Source organism: Seriola aureovittata, chromosome 6 (genome assembly GCF_021018895.1).
Source record: "Seriola aureovittata isolate HTS-2021-v1 ecotype China chromosome 6, ASM2101889v1, whole genome shotgun sequence".
NCBI classification, from domain to species: Eukaryota; Metazoa; Chordata; class Actinopteri; order Carangiformes; family Carangidae; genus Seriola; species Seriola aureovittata.
In genome coordinates this window covers 23,844,008-23,862,598 of record NC_079369.1, presented here as the reverse complement: position 1 = coordinate 23,862,598, position 18,591 = coordinate 23,844,008, and the positions used below count along the sequence as shown (strand labels likewise).

The window sequence follows — 18,591 nt, the reverse complement described above, 5'->3', positions numbered from 1 at the left end:
AGAGCTGCTAACACTGTGTCAGCCACTACCAGTTACAAGCTAAACAGACAACATAGACAACTACGCTAACCGCTCTGATATGTCCGCTAGTCTCTGATTCTGGTCTCAACAGACTCCTCATCTGAGTCTGGGTCTGACTGAGGCTCAAACATGTGGCTGAATCTCTCTGATGTTTCCTCCTCTAACCATCTTGATGCTCTCTGCTCTTTCATGTCAACCTAGCACAAGCAGCGGTGGTGGGCCGGGCACAAGGCCTGATCCAGAATTTCACAATAAGGAAGTAAGCGTAGATGTGCTTCCGGCATGCTGTTTAAAACATATCTGTAGAGGAACATTAAGGATAAAATAAATCGGAAAACCTTATTGAATTGACAAGATTGAATGATGGTGTGTCTGTGCACTGCATTGTGGGATTGTTCTGGGGATTTCAAGCTAAATATTTCAAAGTGTTTTAATGCACCTCTGCTATTGATTATCCCTGAAATATGGGGGCATAGCAGCTACAGTATGGCAAAGGTTAAACCTCTACTTAAAGTTACAGTAAGATTTGGGACTTGGCAAGCAAACTGGTAGATCTGGCAGTCATGGTATCCTATAGTCAGAGTATCGTTAAGTTGCACAACTAAAAACGATTTAGGAAAAGATTGTGTTCATGTTTAGATATTAGAGAATCCAAAACAACATACTGTTCATACAAGATGGCGTCTGATGTTTAAAATGAAGCTTGTTTGCTTTGTCTTCTGCAGAGTACCTTGGCATCACTGATACACACACACAAACTGCCTTAAAAGCACAGTTGAACAATAGTTTGTCGAGCTGCTGCTACACTTGAGATGGACAGAAAGTGCTGGGTTTTGCCTGAGCTTAATTGGCATTTCTGCCATCACCTTGTCCAAACTTGCCACGCAGCAGAAGCAGCACGTCAGCACCACAACAGCAGCAGACGCTGTCCTCTGTCAGTGTCTTAGCAACACTGCTGTGCACTCAAGACCTCACAGCCCGATACACAGGCATATCTGTTGGTGTTAGCGATAAGCTAGAGTGTTGACGAAAGGCTTTAGGTCGCAGTTAATGTATGTAGGCTAAAGGGTGAGTGAGGCACAAGCTACAACACAGCTGCTGTGGCCAGCTGAAGTGGTAGAAATGCAACCTATGTGTTACACCAAATAGAAACCTGGAAAGAGTGGGCTAGAACAGTGGCTCTCAACCTCGGGGTCCCAACACCTAAGGGGGTCACGGGATAATTTCCAGGGGTGGGCGGATGTGGTTGTGGAGAAAAAAATAAAATAAAATACTTTAGAATGGGGAACAGTTTTTACACACACATACACACACACACACACACACACACACACACACACACAAAATAACAATAAATTTATAGCTTTGGTGCCACAGTCTTGTGCTTAGCTGTAGCCAGTTGTTAGTTATGGAATGATTACAGAGCAATGGCTTTTCAGAAAAAACATATCAGCTCAAGACTGAAAGTGAATTACCTGAAAGTCCGACAGCAGCAACCATCAACGGGGTCACAAACACCAGCTTGATTACTCTTGGGGGTCGTTACTTGAAAAGGTTGAGAACCACTGGGCTAAAAAACACATCTAGTAGAGGTGTGATGTTTCTTACAACACACTACGGAAAGATAAAACCATAATGCTTGAAAAAACTTTTAAACTGTTTGTTTGAGGCTGCTAGTGTGAGAGTGTGCAGTATGTTTTTCACCCCTTTAAGGTTTTGGGTTATTTGTGCTCCTAAGAAAATTTCCTGGGTGAACTTCTGTTAACTGAAGTGATCAGAAAATGTTAAGACGCATCGAGGTAATTGCAGGAAAAAATAAATAAAACATTTCTGAAGAGAACTACATGACTGTTATAATCACTTGGATCCAGTTCATTTAGCCTGACTAATTTGTCAAAATGCTTTAAGAGTATTTTTCAAAACAAATAAGAAAACTAGTATCAGGAAAAATGTTCCAACAGCTGGAATCTGTTATAACATGATGTTTTAATATCAATTTATCTACAAAATCTTTACTGACACCACTGTATTCTGGTCTTCATGGAAAGTGCACTGTCACTGAAGCAAAGGAACATATAAAAATTACAAACAAACAGACTGTACCAGTTTTACTGTAAAATGTCCATTGATACTGGCATTGGTACTTACAGTATAAATGAGCAGAATCATATTGAAACAGGATGGTTCAACTTTATGTAGTGGTATTTCTACTGCAGAATTCTTTTGTTAAAGAGTTTGTTCTTGAGAAAACTGTTGTGCATTTTCTTGCTGATCCACCTCATTTTTTAATTTTTTTTAATTTTTTTTTATAATTTAGCACTGAAGTTTGTCAGCCACAAAACAGAAACCAAAACAACCAGATGAGTACATTCTTCAGCTGTCCAGAGCTGGTCCTCTCCTTGGTAATCCATAGAGACAGAGGACAACTTTAAGCCACCATGGACACAATTCTCTTGTCCAAGAGTTCTCCTTGCGCCCATCTAGAGGCCAGATCTCCCATCGAGCGGCTGTTAACTGCACAGCTTGGTGGTCTCGTAATCCATCGAATTGGGCAGACGGGAACTGAAGGCCTGTAAGGAGGCATGAATGCGAACCACCTCGCTGGCAGTCAGTTTGAGCCGGTGCCGGAGGAGGCAGGCAAACAGGTCCAACCTCTGTTGACCCGGAGGGGACAGCCGGTTCACTCTGTCTCGTATCTCCAGGAGTTGAAGCATGGCTGTGTCCTGGGAACCTTGGGTGTACGGGTAGTCCAGCTGCAGAATCAAGTCGCGGATCGCCTCCGGGTCGAAGTGCATGCTGTAGCCAAAGACCTGGATGCTGTTGATCTTCATGTAGCCCAGGTTCCGGGCGGGATCTGTCACTTCTAAAGGCTCGTAATAAACACTGTCATTCAATCCATCTTGAGTCTTTATCCTGCTCCGAAGGTAGATATGAATGGTTTCAAAGAACGTCTTCCATTTGTTGCCCAATGTCAGAGTCCAGTTATAGCACTCGAAGGGTAGGTCCAGCTTGGTGGCCTGCCAGTCTGGAAAACTGTTCTCATTGACAGGGATATACCAGCTCTCTGAATGGCTCCCTCCAAAGGGGTTGATGTAGAGAGTAAGGACAGGTTCCAGAGTGCTGTTCTTTGTAAGGCAGATCTGGAGGGATATTCCCAGCAGCATGTGCACCATGTTGGACTTGTACTTGTTACTCTTCAGCGTCAGCAGCATCCTCTTTCTCCACGATGGGTCAAACCAGCTGTTGAGTCGCATGTCATTGCTGATGAAGATGGCGTGGACCTAACACAAAAACAGACAGCACACAGATGGCATTGGTAAACAGCACACGTCTAAACATCTAAAACGTGGCTAATACATAGAGAAACTATAAAGTTCCTCAGTTGCCAGAAGGGCAGGGCTTTGTTTGTGGATCCCGTGTGTAAATGTATCCCCCCCAGGCTACAGCCATGAAAGACAGCTCTGTTCTCAGTCAACCTCACATGACTGAACAAAAGCTAAAAGAAAAATACCTCTAGCCTACGGTCAGCTCTCTGTAGCAGGTAGCCCAGCTCCAAATCCTGGAGGTCCGTCTCAAATCCCAGGTAGTTCTCCGTAGAGTCAGCCACCATGGGCCTGCAGGCCCCCTGCGTCAGAGCGAAGCCCAGGTTGCAGCTCCCACAGCGGGTGTGGTTGTCCGGTGCACACGCCGCGCAGGCCGAGCCCTCCCCAACAGCGCAGGGTGGAGGCAGCTGACAGGGGCTGTGTTCGTATCGGCAGCTGCAGCTGTGAAGCTCCTCAGAGAATGCGCCAAGCTGGTTGTTCTCTGAGCAATACAGGAGAGACTGGAAATGACTCAGCCAGTACGACTGAGGCCTGGACCAGGGGGAGAGGGAAAACAAGAGAGAGAGAAGAAGAGAGAGAGAGAGAGTGGTTATTGAACAGGAACTGAACTAGTTTGATAGGTAGCTTCATGAGGTCCAGGGCACCTGTCGGGTCTGCAGACAGCTTGCTCGTTAAACATAAAAAACATAATCAGCATAAGGTAAAGCATGCAGACAAGCCTGAGAGGATTCCAGTGAGCATGGTTTTGGCAATTTGTGGGTCTCTGTGAAACCTCTGTTACATAACCATTACTTCAACAGCGTCTCTGTATAGTGCGTACAACATAAGACTTTCCACCAAATTATTTAGGTGACATGATAACTGATCCGCTAATGAAGGTCGTATGATGTGATCGATTCTGATGACATAAACTCAAATTTGGCTTTAATCTAAACCTCTTATATGTCTTATATTCAAATCAGGTTTGAGTGTGACCTGTTCCTGCCTGAATGGAAATTGTGTGTTTTAACGGTACGATCACACAGTGGTTTCAGCATCTCAAAATTTCCATCCTTCTAGAATCTAGGATTTACATACATTACAGAGTGTGCGGTTTTATTTTAACTAGGCAAAAACTCTTGCTCTCCCATGTAAATTCACAGTGTACCTTTTTTTTTCCTTTTCAGTTGGATATTTCCACCAGGATATTGGTCCCAAGGTTGTTCCAGAACAATAATTCATCTTTAGGATTATTTGGAAGTGTTTGCAGGAATGCCTTCACATTACTGAATCAACCTTGCCTGAGATTCTTGCAGAGTCTTTCCAGTATACGTGTTTCTTGTTGTCCTTAAGTGTTTGATGAGTGTAGGTTACACATGCAAAGGAATATGGGCACAAACACTGGTGTTTCAAAAGGAAGCGACAGCGGGAGACAGCAGAGAGAGAGAGGAAGTTGTCTTTGATCAGTTTGTGACATAAATATTAGAAGTGCGCTGCTGCCGTAGGGTAACTTACTCTCAGACATACGTATAATTCTCCCATGTGGGCTGGAGTTTGATTCCCGTCTGTAGCACTTTCTTGACTGTGATCCCTTTATGCCTCTTATCCTCTTTGCTTGCTGATGAGAGGAAATGCACAGTACCGCTGGCTTTCCTTTCAGAAAAAAAAAAAAAGCTTTTTCTTTGATGAGGGTGTATTGTGGTAAACTTTATGCTAATCTGAAAATGTTTGGTGGATTACATTTGGGGCATCCTTCCTCTGTATCCCCATTTTATTGCGTGTTTGGCTGTGGGTATCAAGTCTGAGTTCAGAAAATCACAGATTTAAATATCAAAAACCCCCCTAATGGAAAAAGCGGTCATGGTTAAATGAACCGAAAGGGCTCTTTCTTTCCATCACTCGCTACCTGTGGGCAAAGCGTTTCACCTCCGACAGCTTCAGCAGGGAAAGCGGTCGCCGAGACAAGGCTGCAGTTGTGCTGTTAGTTCCCTGGTGTGAGTATGTACAGCCTTTCTGCTCCCTGCAAGTCTTCTTCCAAACCTCTGCTGTAACTCACAGTGTCTTCTAACTTCTGTGTTAAAGGAGCAAGAAGCACTGAAATTTAAATCAGCCAAATACAAAGTTAAAGCCAGGGATTTTGACTTGCTGAAGATTGGTGGAATTTCAAATTAAACCCACAGTGGATTCCCTGACACAAGACCAGTATCTACTTTAAATAATTACACTTAGACTGAAGTGATGTGCACTACATGGCCAAAATAATGTGGACACAGAAACATAACACTACGTATGATTTTTGAACATGTCTCAATCCACTGGTATTAATTGCTACTATAAAAGCACTGCACACTACACGCTCCTGTGAAGCCTTCCACAAGATTTTGAAACCTAACCGAATAGATTTGCTCACATACAGCCACGAGAGCATTAATCAGGTGAGGGGCCGATTTGGCGATCAGGCCTGGTTCACAATTAGAGTACCGGTTCATCCCCAGCTTGTTAACTGGGGCTGAAGTCAGAGATCTGTGCAGATCTGTCAACTTCAAAACTGGGATAACCTGGCTTTGTGCATTGTCACGTTGGAGGCCCTTCCCGAAACAGTTGCTTCAAAGTTGGAAGCACACTCTACACCAGGGGTAATTAATTAAAATTCAAAGAAGCAAAAGGACCAGAACATTGGTCTGACTCGAGTCGAAATGATTGGCTGAGTAGTGGCACATGAGTACCGTAAAGGCACTGGTCGTGTCTGGGTCATGTCTGGGTCCGGATCCAGACTACGGTCCACCTATTAGTGACCTCTGCTCTATACAGTGCATTAAAGGTGCCATATTCTACACTTTTCCAGTGTTATATTTGAGATGTTGATAAGTGCCACAAACCATCTCAATGTAGCTTTACGTCTCCTCTCTCAGGCTACGTCCACACTACTAGCTTATAGTTTTAAAACTCATTTCTTTTGCTATGTTTACACCTGGACTCCACACTACTGGGGAGTTTTCAAGCACCTAGAACAGAGACTTTTGGAAGCCCTGGACCCGGACCCATCTTAGTTTGAAAACTTCGGGGGTTGCATTGTAGTCTCAATGGAAAGAAACAGACACATTTTGAAACAATGACATAGACACCCACAGTTGCTCCCTTATTGGGTCTTATCAGCCTTGACTACCAGTAGTGAAAGCACCATAAATAACAAATTACAAGCGTTACTGACCTTGTTGTCTTTGCTAGCAGCTGTTGTGCAGTTAAATTCTGTATGTTAACGATACAACTGCCTTTGCTGTTCCTCATTTGTAGTATTTTGTGCAACTAATCAACTGCAGAGGAGACAATCTGCTTCCTGTTTGCACCAGCTCGTGCATGGTGAGTGTATGTGAATGGTTATGCAAGTAAGCTCTCTAAGGTGTGTGAGTGTGAACGGAGATTGTTTTCGTTTTAAAATGGCATTTTAAAATGATAACGTAGTAGGGTGGACGTAGCCTCAGGCGTCTCTCTGGAGCTCTATTAACAACAGGTTGGTGAGCCAATCAGAAGAGAGGAGGCTCTGAGCCTCTCATCTGATTGGTTGAATGTTTTATGAGTGATCAAATAAAACTATAGCAGATTCCAGGTTAACACTCTGAGAAACCAAATGCTGTAAGGTTGGATGGTGGGTCCAGGTGGGCTGGGCTTGGGGCATGGCTGAGAGCAGTGCCTGTTTTTTTGTGACATCACAAAGTTACAGTCCTGATGGTTCGTTTTAAGGCTCCTTTTCTGAATACAGGCTGCGTGCATTTCTCTGAGGACTGAGCGCTTTGATACTTTCACAGTATTAATAAAGAACCAAGATCTTTTTCATCAAAGAAGACATAGAAATCTCACTTTACACAAATTGGGATCTTTAATATCTGCTATTGATACAAATCAGTTAATCAATACTAAAGCAAGCAAGCAAAAGGAATCAACATGAATAATGTAAAAGAAGTTCAGTATCATGATGTGCAATAATCACACCTCCTGGCCATCTTTTCCTCTGTAGGAAATAATGTGACTGACACAGTGTTAGGCTGAATGCCTTGACAAGTTCATTAAAAAGCTATTCAACATTTTAGAGTCAAATCTTAATTGCACACTCTTAGTATTCAAACAAAGTTGAGAGGACTCCTTCTGAGAAGCATTCAAGACCTAGATGTATGTGAAAAAAATCTGACACCTCTTTCTTTTTTTTTCTTTTTTTTTGGGGGGGGGGGGCTATGAATAAGAAAGGCATTTTCTAAGCTGATTAAAGCAGAAGTACTGAATATATCTCTTGAATGACAATGTGCATCATTATGCCTAATGGCAAAAGTTCTAACACAAAGTGTACTGTGCAGTTTTATCATTACTAATACTAAAAGCCAAGCTGGCTGCTGCTTCCACTGTCTTATTCGCTCATAATTGTCAGCACGGAAGGAAAAGTAGCCCCCTGGAAGCAGAATGAATCATATATCTCTCATCTACCTCAAGTGCCATGAACAGGATGGTAAAGGGAGAGTGAGAGGTTTTTTTTCCAGAGAGGTTCCGCTTCTCTCCCCCCGACAAACTGACAGGCATCCTGTTGTCAGTCTCCTTCCACTGAGTATGAAGATTTCGATGAAGAGCGAAAACAAAGGCAAAGCTTCACAGTTGACGCAACGGTAATAACATAGATAAACACTTGCCTGGATGAGGGCGATGACGCTCCTTTTTCCAGGCAAGTGGGTGGTAATATCAGCTGCAAAGATCAGTGATTAATGTGTGTTTTGCCAATGTGGTGGAGAGAACAAGACAGATTAAGGAGGAACGGTGTATGTGTGTGTGTGTGTGTGTGTGGTGGGTGGGGGTTACACCGAGTCGGAGAAAAGAAAGAGAGAAACAGAGAGATGGACTGGACATTGAACAGAGTGCACTGAATAGAATAATCTGGCAGCTGATTTATGTGTTGTGCTGTGTACCATAACCGCCATTACTGTGGTGGCTCAGTCGAACTTAACACAGTGTGACTGACAGTGATTGGATTCATCACCTTCAGCGATCGGCCCCTCTGACATAAGATAGGATACCACTGAAGGAATCCGATACGAATGTGGATTTTAATCCGTTTCCGTTTTTAAGGTACAAAATGTAAATTTTTTCTCTTAAAAAACACTACGGAGATTTACCCTTGTGTGTCCCAAAGCATCAAGGTTTGAACACAGGTTCAGTCTGTGTCGGTAGTGGGTAGCTTCATAGTTTTCTAATGAAAAGAACAAAAGGGAAGGTGATCACAACAAATTTGTCGAGGGGAAATGGAAGTGCGACCACCAACCAATAACTCGGAGTTTGAAATAAGAAGAAAACTGTAAGATCAGTAGAGGGTGAAAAGGCCAAAAAAGAAAGTGACAAACAGAGAACAACCCTTGGACCGATAACAACACAATTGAAAGAAGTGAAGCAACAGCTGGGTTGTCATCTACTTTACTCGACTGGTAACGTAACTTCAAACACAGGCTTCTAGTATGCTTTGGCTACTGTAACACTATGTTACTTAATCTACCTCCTCGTCTAGTATGACTGGGTTTACTTTTTATTGCCCACTGTATCCACATTGCTTTCTTTCATTTATCAGCCCGGTAATTAAATGGTACGTTGGCTCATTAGCTCCCTTATCTTGTCAAAAAAAAACCTATAGCTCATAATCAACAGAGCTAAATTCCAGACCAGTCCTCAGACTGTGCTCATAACTTAGCCTGTCATCATCAGAGCTAACCTACATACATGAGAGGTTGGTGAGAATTTGTATCTTTGTGTGTTATCAGCAGCTGTAAACTACATCCTAAGACCGCACTTTCCACAGCGTGTGAAGATGATATCAATTGCAACATTAGTGGAACATGTTCAAAAGCAACCAATAAATTCCAGTCAGGCACTTTGCAGCTGGTGCATACCACTGATGATTACAAATATAGACCACACTTATAAAGAAGCTTTTAATTCTTGATTTAAATTTTAACTTCGGTCCTTACTTTTGGTTTTACTTTATTTTTGTTGATCTATTGATGTCATTGTTTTAACACACGTACTGATGCAGTACACATTGCACTCTTCTCTGTGTCTTTTATTGCTTTGTTTAGTTTTTTACGTTTGTAACTTTGTTTTAGAAAAGTGCTATATAAATAGTTATTACATGAATTTGGCAGTTTATTAGGTATATCTAGCTGAAACTAAAAGCCGTCCAATGTAACAGTCCTGCAATGATTCCTCCTAAAGGATGTAGTGTGTGGTGTTGTTGATATTTCGACTACAATCCATCTGAATACCACAGCATGTTTCCATAGACTTTAATTGGCAGTATCAAGCTGTATGAATCAAAATGCCAGCCACTTCTTATATACAGTATTTAACAGCCGAATAAAGCAGCAGAAAAGGCAGAGATGTAAAAAGAACATAAACACCATAGCGTCTGCAGCCAACAAACACAGACAAAATGCTATGTTACTAGGCAACGCAGTAGTTGCTGATGCTGTTCTCTGAACAGTGAGTTAGACAAATCAGTCATTTGTTGCACACACCTGTCTGAACTTCACTCTGTGATTTTTTTTTTTTTTTTGTGCATCACAAAGTCCTCCACAATCTGTTCTGAATCCAACTTCACTGCTCATTCACTGCCAATGTCAAACATCACCAGTCCACTCAGCCCCCCTGGTCTCACTGTGCTCCTCCAAGTTATTAAACACCGAGCTGAATGACCTCTGCAGTCACAGCAGGGATCGTCAGAACCAGTAAAAAAGGTGGTGCACAGCTCACTGATGCTAGAAGTGAACATAGAAGTCACAGCTGAAGGATCCAGTATTTTAGCATTGCTGACATTGCTAACAGCATGTACCTGTTGGTCACGTACAAAATACTTTATTACAGTAACGAGAGTAAATGTAAGTCGTTATTTCCACCCCTGCTCCTAAAAAGTCATGTTTTAAGGGCAAATAGTTCAGTTTGCCTAAACTAAACTTTAACAATAGATGTGACACAACAGAAAATGCGATGAGAAATATTTGGAACAGGCACATTGGCCATTTGGGAAATACCCACAGAAGTATGTGGGTATAGAAGGAATTATGTTATTCAGTCTTTCAACACTAGTCTGAAATTGGTTATGAAAAAGATTTAAAGAAAAAACACCTTGTCTAAGACTTGAAAGGATGGGGGTGAATGTGCTTTGTAGTATAAATTTATAATTAGGCTACAGATGAACAAATTTCATCTGATATATAATTTGAAAAGACTCTGAACGATATAAAATTGTAACAAAAAAAAAAAAATAAATAAAATGTCCTCCTTTGTAGCCAGAAACCAGTGCAGAGAATATATTTTCAGAGGGATTTCAGAGGATTTCATGGAGATGAAGTCCAATGAAATGGAATTAAGATTTCATGATTTTGTGAAAATTTCATGAAGCTTCATAAAGATTTAATGGCGAAGAGACTTGTGGAATGAGGGACCACAAGTGTTGGATGAAGTTTACTGTTGTAACAGCAGCAAAGAAAGCAAGGTTATGTTGATCTGATCCATGAGTGAAAAGAAGTGTCTGTTAACAAATGTCTAGCTTGTTTTACTGGCATTTCGATGAGTGCATTCCAGCATTTATCAGGATATTTGATGGCAAACATTATACAAAAGCCATTAAAGGTACCCTATTGTATAAAGTGAGATTTTCATGTGTTGTTTGATTATGAAGCAGGTCTAGGTTCTATATTAATACTGTGAAAGTATCAAAGGGTCAGTCCACAGATAAATGCACACAGCCTGTATTCAGAAACTGAGCCTTAAAACCAGCTGTCAGGACTTCTGTAACTTTGTGATGTCACAACAAAGCAATCACCACCCTCAGCTATGCACCAAGCCGAGCCCACCTGGACCCACCATCCAACCTCGCCAGATTTGGTTCCTCTGAGTGTTTGCCTGAAATTTGTTATATTTCTATTTGATCACTCAGTCAGCCAATCAAAAGAGAGGCTCAGAGCCTCCTCTCTTCTGATTGGCTGACCAACCTGGAGTTCCAGAGAGAAGCCTGAGAGAGGAGATGTAAAACTGCATTGAAATGGTTCTTTGTTTCTTCAAACCACATATATATCTTCTTATGGATATCAACACTTCAAATACATCACTGGGAAAATGTAAAATATGAAACATTTAAAAAGGGAAATCGTTTGCATAAACTAAAGGTTTATTGCGAGGCTAATAGAGCAAACTCCAGGCCCTGACTCCATGTACAGTAGCTTTGGTGAAAAAAAGGCCAGAACTGTGCATCTCCAATGGTTTAATATAAAAAGAAACAAACATATCTTTGACTGAAACATGATAAAACTGTAGAAAAGTATCAGATGTACGTAGATTCAAATCAAAACTCACCGTTCTCTTGGTAAGCGGACTTGGGGCTGTCGGTGACACCTTTTACTCAGACTGAAGAGCTTGAAGATGACCCTCTGGGCTCGTTTGGAGAGGACCCGCATGCTGTTCTCCAGCTGCTCATATCGCCACTGGAACAAGCTATCCAGGGTCCACAAGTGTTGGATGGTTGACACGTTGAGGAAGTAGTTCTGGGGCAGCCTCGCATAGAACGCCTTGAATTCTTCTGTTACAACAGAAGTGACCACATAAAAATGTACATTATGAGTTGTGATATTTTACTTCAACACATTATGGAGAACTTGCAAGTAGTGCACCATGTCTGTGTGGTCTAACTTTGATTTTTCTGTCCTTTGTTTACATCCTGCAGTGCCTATTTCATGTCAATAATGACCGCCTGAAAACGAATACCTTGACAAGGATCATCTCAATGCTCCATTAACCAATTGACAAGTGAAAATTGGATTGTGCGTCGCTACAGAAGTCAAGATGATGCAGCAGTTGCGTCCTCTATATAGAGGAAACAGGCTGCTGCATCTCTCAGTCACATTTGAAGGAGCCTTTGAATTTGGACAGACCTTGGCAGCCTGATCTATTTGGGCTAGAGAGGCAGACTTTATAGTACCTGAATTGGGACACAGTATCTGACAGGTGGTGCTTTGAAAAGTCACTTCTGACAGTTTGATCATATTCAGTAAAGCAAAAAAGGAAAGCAAAAGCACCCAGGATGTCACTTAAGAGGGTAAAAGATGAAAGAGGGTCCACTTTGCTGCAGGAAGCACAATATTTTATGGGAACCATGGTCTAAATTTAGACAATCACTAACAGTATAAGACAGAGTAAGCTATGCCAAGTTATTATAATTATTTTGACCATGATATTATAATGTTTAATATTTTCTTAAGTGCTTAATATAGCATCACTGATACAGAATGACTACTGCTACTACTAATGCTGTCATGACCATTATTATCTCCTTAAAGGTGAACAGCCTTTATGCTCTGATTAACATAGAGTTATTTTTACCTCTCTGCTTGCTGCATCACACCATTGTTTTTGCAGATGTTTCTATTTGAGTGTGCAAATGTTGAATTTTAAACGCACAGTATGTAACGTCTGCCTCTATAGGTCTCTCAATCAATAATAATATAATATAATCAACAACAAAAAAAGACGTTGTTCAGTGAGGTTGTGCAATAGCGTGGGATCATGGGAGTCTTTGTCTTCACCACCTACAGTATGTCATATGCCTCTCCCAGTTTGGACTCCTTCAGTGTCAGTCATTCAGGCGTTTTTTACTTGGAGCTGGGAGACTGATGATAACCTTTGTTTAGATTGTTTCTCTGATAAATTCTGATGCAGACGTTCAGGAAGTTTTTATTATTATAATTATCCACAGATGTGTTCTCCGCTCCATGACAAATGGAGGGGAATTTAAAACCGGTAGAAACACTGAATAAAGCAGTTCCACTTTAAAAATCTGTTTTTCACAGATGCTCTTCGGCGGACACAGGACAGGACGTCCTGAAGCGGCTGGGAGCTGAACATTTGCTTGGTTTTTTCATCAGACATCAAATGACTAAAATCCGTCTTTAAAAATGTGGCTCAAAACTGGATAAAGGTCAAATCTGAGCTTCCGGCAGGCAACCACAACACCGACACAGGCACACGGGGGCTATGAGGTCATTGACATCCGACCAAATTAAACTGTTACCCTGATTAAAATCATGTATTTCTCTAGGTTTGAAAAGTGATGGAAACATTAGGGATAATGTCAGAACACAACTTAACAAAATTTACATATAATAAGTCTAGTCAGTTTTACAGACGGTGATGATGACTTTTGTTCCATTCGTCATTTTCACCATCATTATCTGAACTACCTTTATCATCATCGCCTACACTGCACATCAAAAACATTTTTAAGAAGTAAGAACATTAATGTTCAATGCAACAACCACTTAGGAAACTATTTTATATGGACAAGAGTATGTAAATTTCTGAAATGTGGGAATCAGCTAAACAAGGGGTCAGGCCCTAAACAACATGTAAGTATTTTAATGCGAGACACATTTCTGATTCTGTCATTTCCTTTCGTGTGCTTCCATTCGCTTTAAGGATGACAATAGCACAGGCATGAGGCAGGAATCGCTACCTCTTGATCTCTTTACTGTCAGCAGTTCTTCTGCTGATAAGGCGGGGAGCTAGAAATCTGTGATATCCCACGCTGAAGGACACATTTATGACACTTGCAGGTTATCTGCATTCTAGGCACACTCCTGCCCTCATTTCACACCCTGCTATTAAAACATAAACTTTGAAAGTAATTGCACTTAGGGATATTTCAGCCAAATCTGAGGAGTGGAATAAAAAAAAAAAAAAAGACATCCATTTTGATTTCACCTGAGTAATAACCACCAAGGCAGGGTGACCGAGCACAGCAATAATAACCAAACATTATGCTAAGAGCTTCCATTCAAACTCTGTCTCCCCGGTGATATGAAAACCCAGACTGGCAATAAATGGGTTTTTATAGCTGATTAATCTGCTCCATACATATTGTAAACTACCTGAGCCCAAAGCTGTTTATTTTTTTTAATCCGGTTCTGTCGCGTTGTTAATTTTCTATATGCAGATCGTGAACCGGGACCCAGGATTGACAACCTGCTATTATAGTTCACCTATAAATCATAGAGTAGGGAGGAACATACATATAGGATCCTCACTCAGATTTAACGGTGGAGATAAAACACTTGAATTCATCCTCGCTCCCTGTCACATAAATGATTTATACCCTAAAAGTTTGATTTTCCTGCATTTAGGATGAGGCACGCAAGACGCAGACTCCCTTCATTTCTCACCTGATTCCTCAAATTCTTTATAGAGCATCCCCCACGTCTCCGTGATCCTCTCCAGGCTCTCCTCCATGGCTTGGATGTCCATATAGGGGCAGTTGCACTCTGGGAACTTGGGGTCACAGTTGCACCAGCAGTCGTTGTCCTTGCAGACAAATTCGCCCTCTCCATTGCAGGCTATGTAGCTGAGAGCAGCCTGCACAAAACTTTCTCTCAAGTAGTCTGGGAGGATCACCTGCAAGCCTGTAAAACCGAGCTGGGTTTAGTACCTTCATCAAATTGGGAAGTTGGGGAGTGACAGTGAAAGTGTAGTGGCATATACTACTGCCTGAGCTTATAAAAAAAATCTATAAATCTATATATTTGTATGCCAAACTCTTACTGATGTTTATCCCACGTGCATAATACACTTGAACACGTAATGACAATCACAATAAAAGCAGTGAAAAAAAAAAACAGACTAACCTTGTAGCTGGACTTTATTTTCAGGGCTCTGGACCAGCACAGAGCTAACGGAGTCAAGGTTGTCATAGTTACTGCATCCGAGAGGACCTGTGCGGGTCTCCGTCACCTGGGCAACAACAAATAAAAAGCTCATTGGTTGGCTCATGGTTAAATTATATGTCTTTACACACACACATATTTTAACTTTTACTTCTTAACTTGATTCAGAATTGGTTAGAGAGGAGCCAAGTGTAACATGAAGGGCTTTGTCTTCTCTCTGTAAGTGAAGTAGTTTCTACACAATTAATTTTACTTGTGAATGTGAAAGAAAGAGAAAACTAGAGTAAGCTTATTTAGATTATTCTGAATTGCTGTAACAGTGCTTTCTTACACTCATTTTTCTGCTAGAGTGCTACACTGTGTTTCTTTTTTTTTTTTTTTTTGTCTAGTCACTGATTGAAGACGTTTCGATTGACCTTTTGCCACAAAGCAGCTCCGGCAAAGCATCCTTTTTTTCACTTCATTTGCAAGAGAAGATCTTACTTCAGTGCTTTCCTTTGTCTTTGCCGTGACAACGGCGGGGAGCACTTAACTGATTCTCATTTTTCTCTCTTTGTGGTCGCAGGACACCATATTTTGTTCTGCGATTTGTCCTGGTCAGGCTTGTCAGAGGACAGTTGGTTGCAAAGTGACAGATGGATGAGGCGAGACAATGGGGGTCAGTCGATCAGTAACACAGTCATAGAGGGCTGAAGGGCTGATGGGAGGGAAACTCATATGAGGCCGGTGCTGCAGGGGGAAAGTGAAAACTCAGTGTGGGGCTCTTTAATCAAAAGCCTAATCCAGTGGAAAGGGGTTTGTGAGAGGAGGAATAAATATCCTCTGTGAATGGGAGGAAAAGGAAAAATGGAGATAATTTGAGTGTAATTCTACAGCTATAATATTTATATCACATTTTATCCCTTGTTTCCCTCATGAGGGATTTTAATGCTGATATGAAAGTGAGGAAATGAGATACAACCCTGGGCTTCAGAACACATGAATACTGCATCCATATAAGGAATTATTTGATATGCCATATGATATGCCATATGGCAAAATATTGACTGATGAGCAGAGCATTCAATTTCCGCTTTGCATAGCAGCTGCTATTCACTATAGATACATTCTGGTATATCAAAAAATACTTAATACGACATTATTGGCCACCTGGGTCTTGGCTGGGTGAAAGAATGAGGGAACTCCATCGAAGATTTGTGCCTTTCTTTGGTTTATTTTTTGGTACCACTTTACAATAAGACTACCCTTTATAAAGGATTTATAATTACGTTATTAATTCAGTTGTTAACACTTTATAAATCATAAATAAACAATTATAAAATAAATTTCATACAGTGATATAGGCTCACTATTTGGCAAGGTCAAGTTAATGCTTACTACTCATTAATCTTACTAAAGAGTTACTACCATTTATACCTGGTAAAAAGGAGCCTTATTGTAAAGTGTAAAACCCATCATCATTCATTAATGAGTAACAAGTATTTATAATTGGTAAAAGGGAGCTTTATTACGATTCACTAATAAATGGTGATGAGTTTTACACTTTACAATAACTGATAAATAATTGGTTGTAAAATTGAGATGCCATGAAAAATCAAGATGGATTGGGGGAGAATCAACTCCGTGAACAACAGGCCACAGATATGTGAAAAGTGGGACAAAGGATGGGGGAGCAGTTCACCAAGTAAAGGAAGGTTACCACCAGTGTTCTACCTGGAAGGCTAAAGTCCTAAAGAAGAGACCAACCAGCAAAAGCATCTCCGTGTTAATCTTTTGATCTTGATTATAATGAGGCCGGCTGCTGAGAGCGTGTCAAGGTAAACAATACTGCCAAGGCCGTAAAAGGATGAATCTGGTCATTTGATATAATAATTGGATTTTCCATAGTTTGATCTACCAAATTAACAATTTTTTTGACCATTAAGATTCTGATGGTAGTTAAATGCTAGTATCTTAACAAACTAATGAGGCAAGAGGTTAAAATGCTGGTATGATGGAGAAAACAAAGACATCTCAGTAACTAATGCGACATGAGGCTTAACAGTACAGATACATGTGGGCTCACTATTTGGCAAGCAACACGTCACTGTAACCCTTAGTTTTATCTAATGTGTTATAACAGTTTATAAATGCTTCATAAAGTGTTAACCAGCTAATTAATAAACTAGTTATAAACCATTCATAAATCCTTTATTAGAGTAGTCCTGCTGCAATTCTTTTTTGTTTTGTTTCCTCATAATGACTTTTACTCCAGTTGCCACAGCGCTAAAAGTCTTTCACCGACTCATTTGATCAGCGTTGGGAGCAAGAGAAGCAACAAAGCGGGCAAACGTGATCCCTGCCACATACAGCAGATGAGTAATCTAATGGCTGCAATCTTCTTCTGCCATAAATATGCTGTAACAGAAAAGGTGAGAGTGTGATAATGGATGATCAAGTTTGCCGTCGATGTACTCCGCAGTAGTCCAGACAACAATTGATCAGTCCGGTCATGAGACGGTTGGTGAACACAGAAGAAAAAAAAAAGTCCCATTTCTCTGCCATAATGAGAAGACAACACAAATGGAGAGGCTGTCCCTGAGAAGAAAATATGAAAGCAAAGATTCCTGCTGCCCCTTGTCGCCTTGTTCATCAGCGTGTGCAGACAGCCCGGCAAATATGGCCCAAGTCAGTTGGGGATATTGCCATCGATTCAGTCAAGGAAATTCTCAAATGGAAACAAAAATGATCCCCCGCTGCTCTCGAACAACTGGACTGCATTGAACAAACAAGCCGGTCTGTGCCGTGACTTCTTTTAAAAAAGGACCAGATTTCGCACAGCACAATCCCCGGCACACCACAACAGTAACAGGCTTTTTTCCCTCCAAAATGAGCTTAAATTTCCCCTTCGCATGGAGAACAGCATGGATGTGGAATGTAGGTGGTGGTAGTGGTTAGCTTTGCTTTGCCAGCCCTCTCTCATTCATTCATCAACTTGTTTGATTTCAAATTCATGCAGAGGACTGCCTGGTTGTATGTCATCCGCTAACTGTGTGTGTGTGTGTGTGTGTGTGTGTGTGTGTGGGAGGGGTGGGGGTGGTGGTGGGGGCAACGCCCTGTGGAAACGAGTGTGGAGGAATCTGTCGCTCTCTTTGACTCACTTTCTAGCAGTGATGGAGGTGAATCTCTCCTCTTTCCTCTTCCCACCTGTCAGTTACGCCAGATGACTGCCTTTGGAGCATGAAAGCACGCCCTCTCTTCTTCTTTTCCTCTCTATAGCTACAAAATAAACCTCTAATTCCCAAAGAAATGAAACAGACAAAAGCATCTGCCTCTGCAACCGTAGATGTGCCCACCTTAGCTGCAAAAGAAATACCCTCCCTGAACACAATGTAGTGAGAGTGCGGCGCTTTGATATAAGTAGAGGGAGTCTGATTCATGTTCTGCTACAGCAGAGAAAGCCACACTTCACAAGCCGACTACCGCCGTGTTCCCGAGGAATGAAAAAGGCCGAAAGGAGGGTCATCCTCCCTTCTGTCACCCTATTAACC

At 41.4% G+C, this 18,591-nt stretch overlaps 1 protein-coding gene across 1 annotated transcript in view; it reads right to left on the bottom strand.

Annotated features, from left to right (window-relative positions):
• Positions 1 to 1,988: 1,988 nt before the first annotated feature.
• The window catches only part of brinp3a.2 (bone morphogenetic protein/retinoic acid inducible neural-specific 3a, tandem duplicate 2), a 54,050-nt gene continuing 37,447 nt past the window's right edge, over positions 1,989 to 18,591 (bottom strand). The window contains exons 5-9 of the mRNA XM_056379157.1: positions 15,023 to 15,128; positions 14,564 to 14,800; positions 11,706 to 11,928; positions 3,533 to 3,875; positions 1,989 to 3,302 (exon numbers count right to left, since the gene is read on the bottom strand). Of these exons, the coding sequence (XP_056235132.1) occupies positions 2,532 to 3,302; positions 3,533 to 3,875; positions 11,706 to 11,928; positions 14,564 to 14,800; positions 15,023 to 15,128 (1,680 nt within the window). The 3' untranslated portion in view covers positions 1,989 to 2,531. The remainder of the gene's footprint in view (positions 3,303 to 3,532; positions 3,876 to 11,705; positions 11,929 to 14,563; positions 14,801 to 15,022; positions 15,129 to 18,591) is intronic.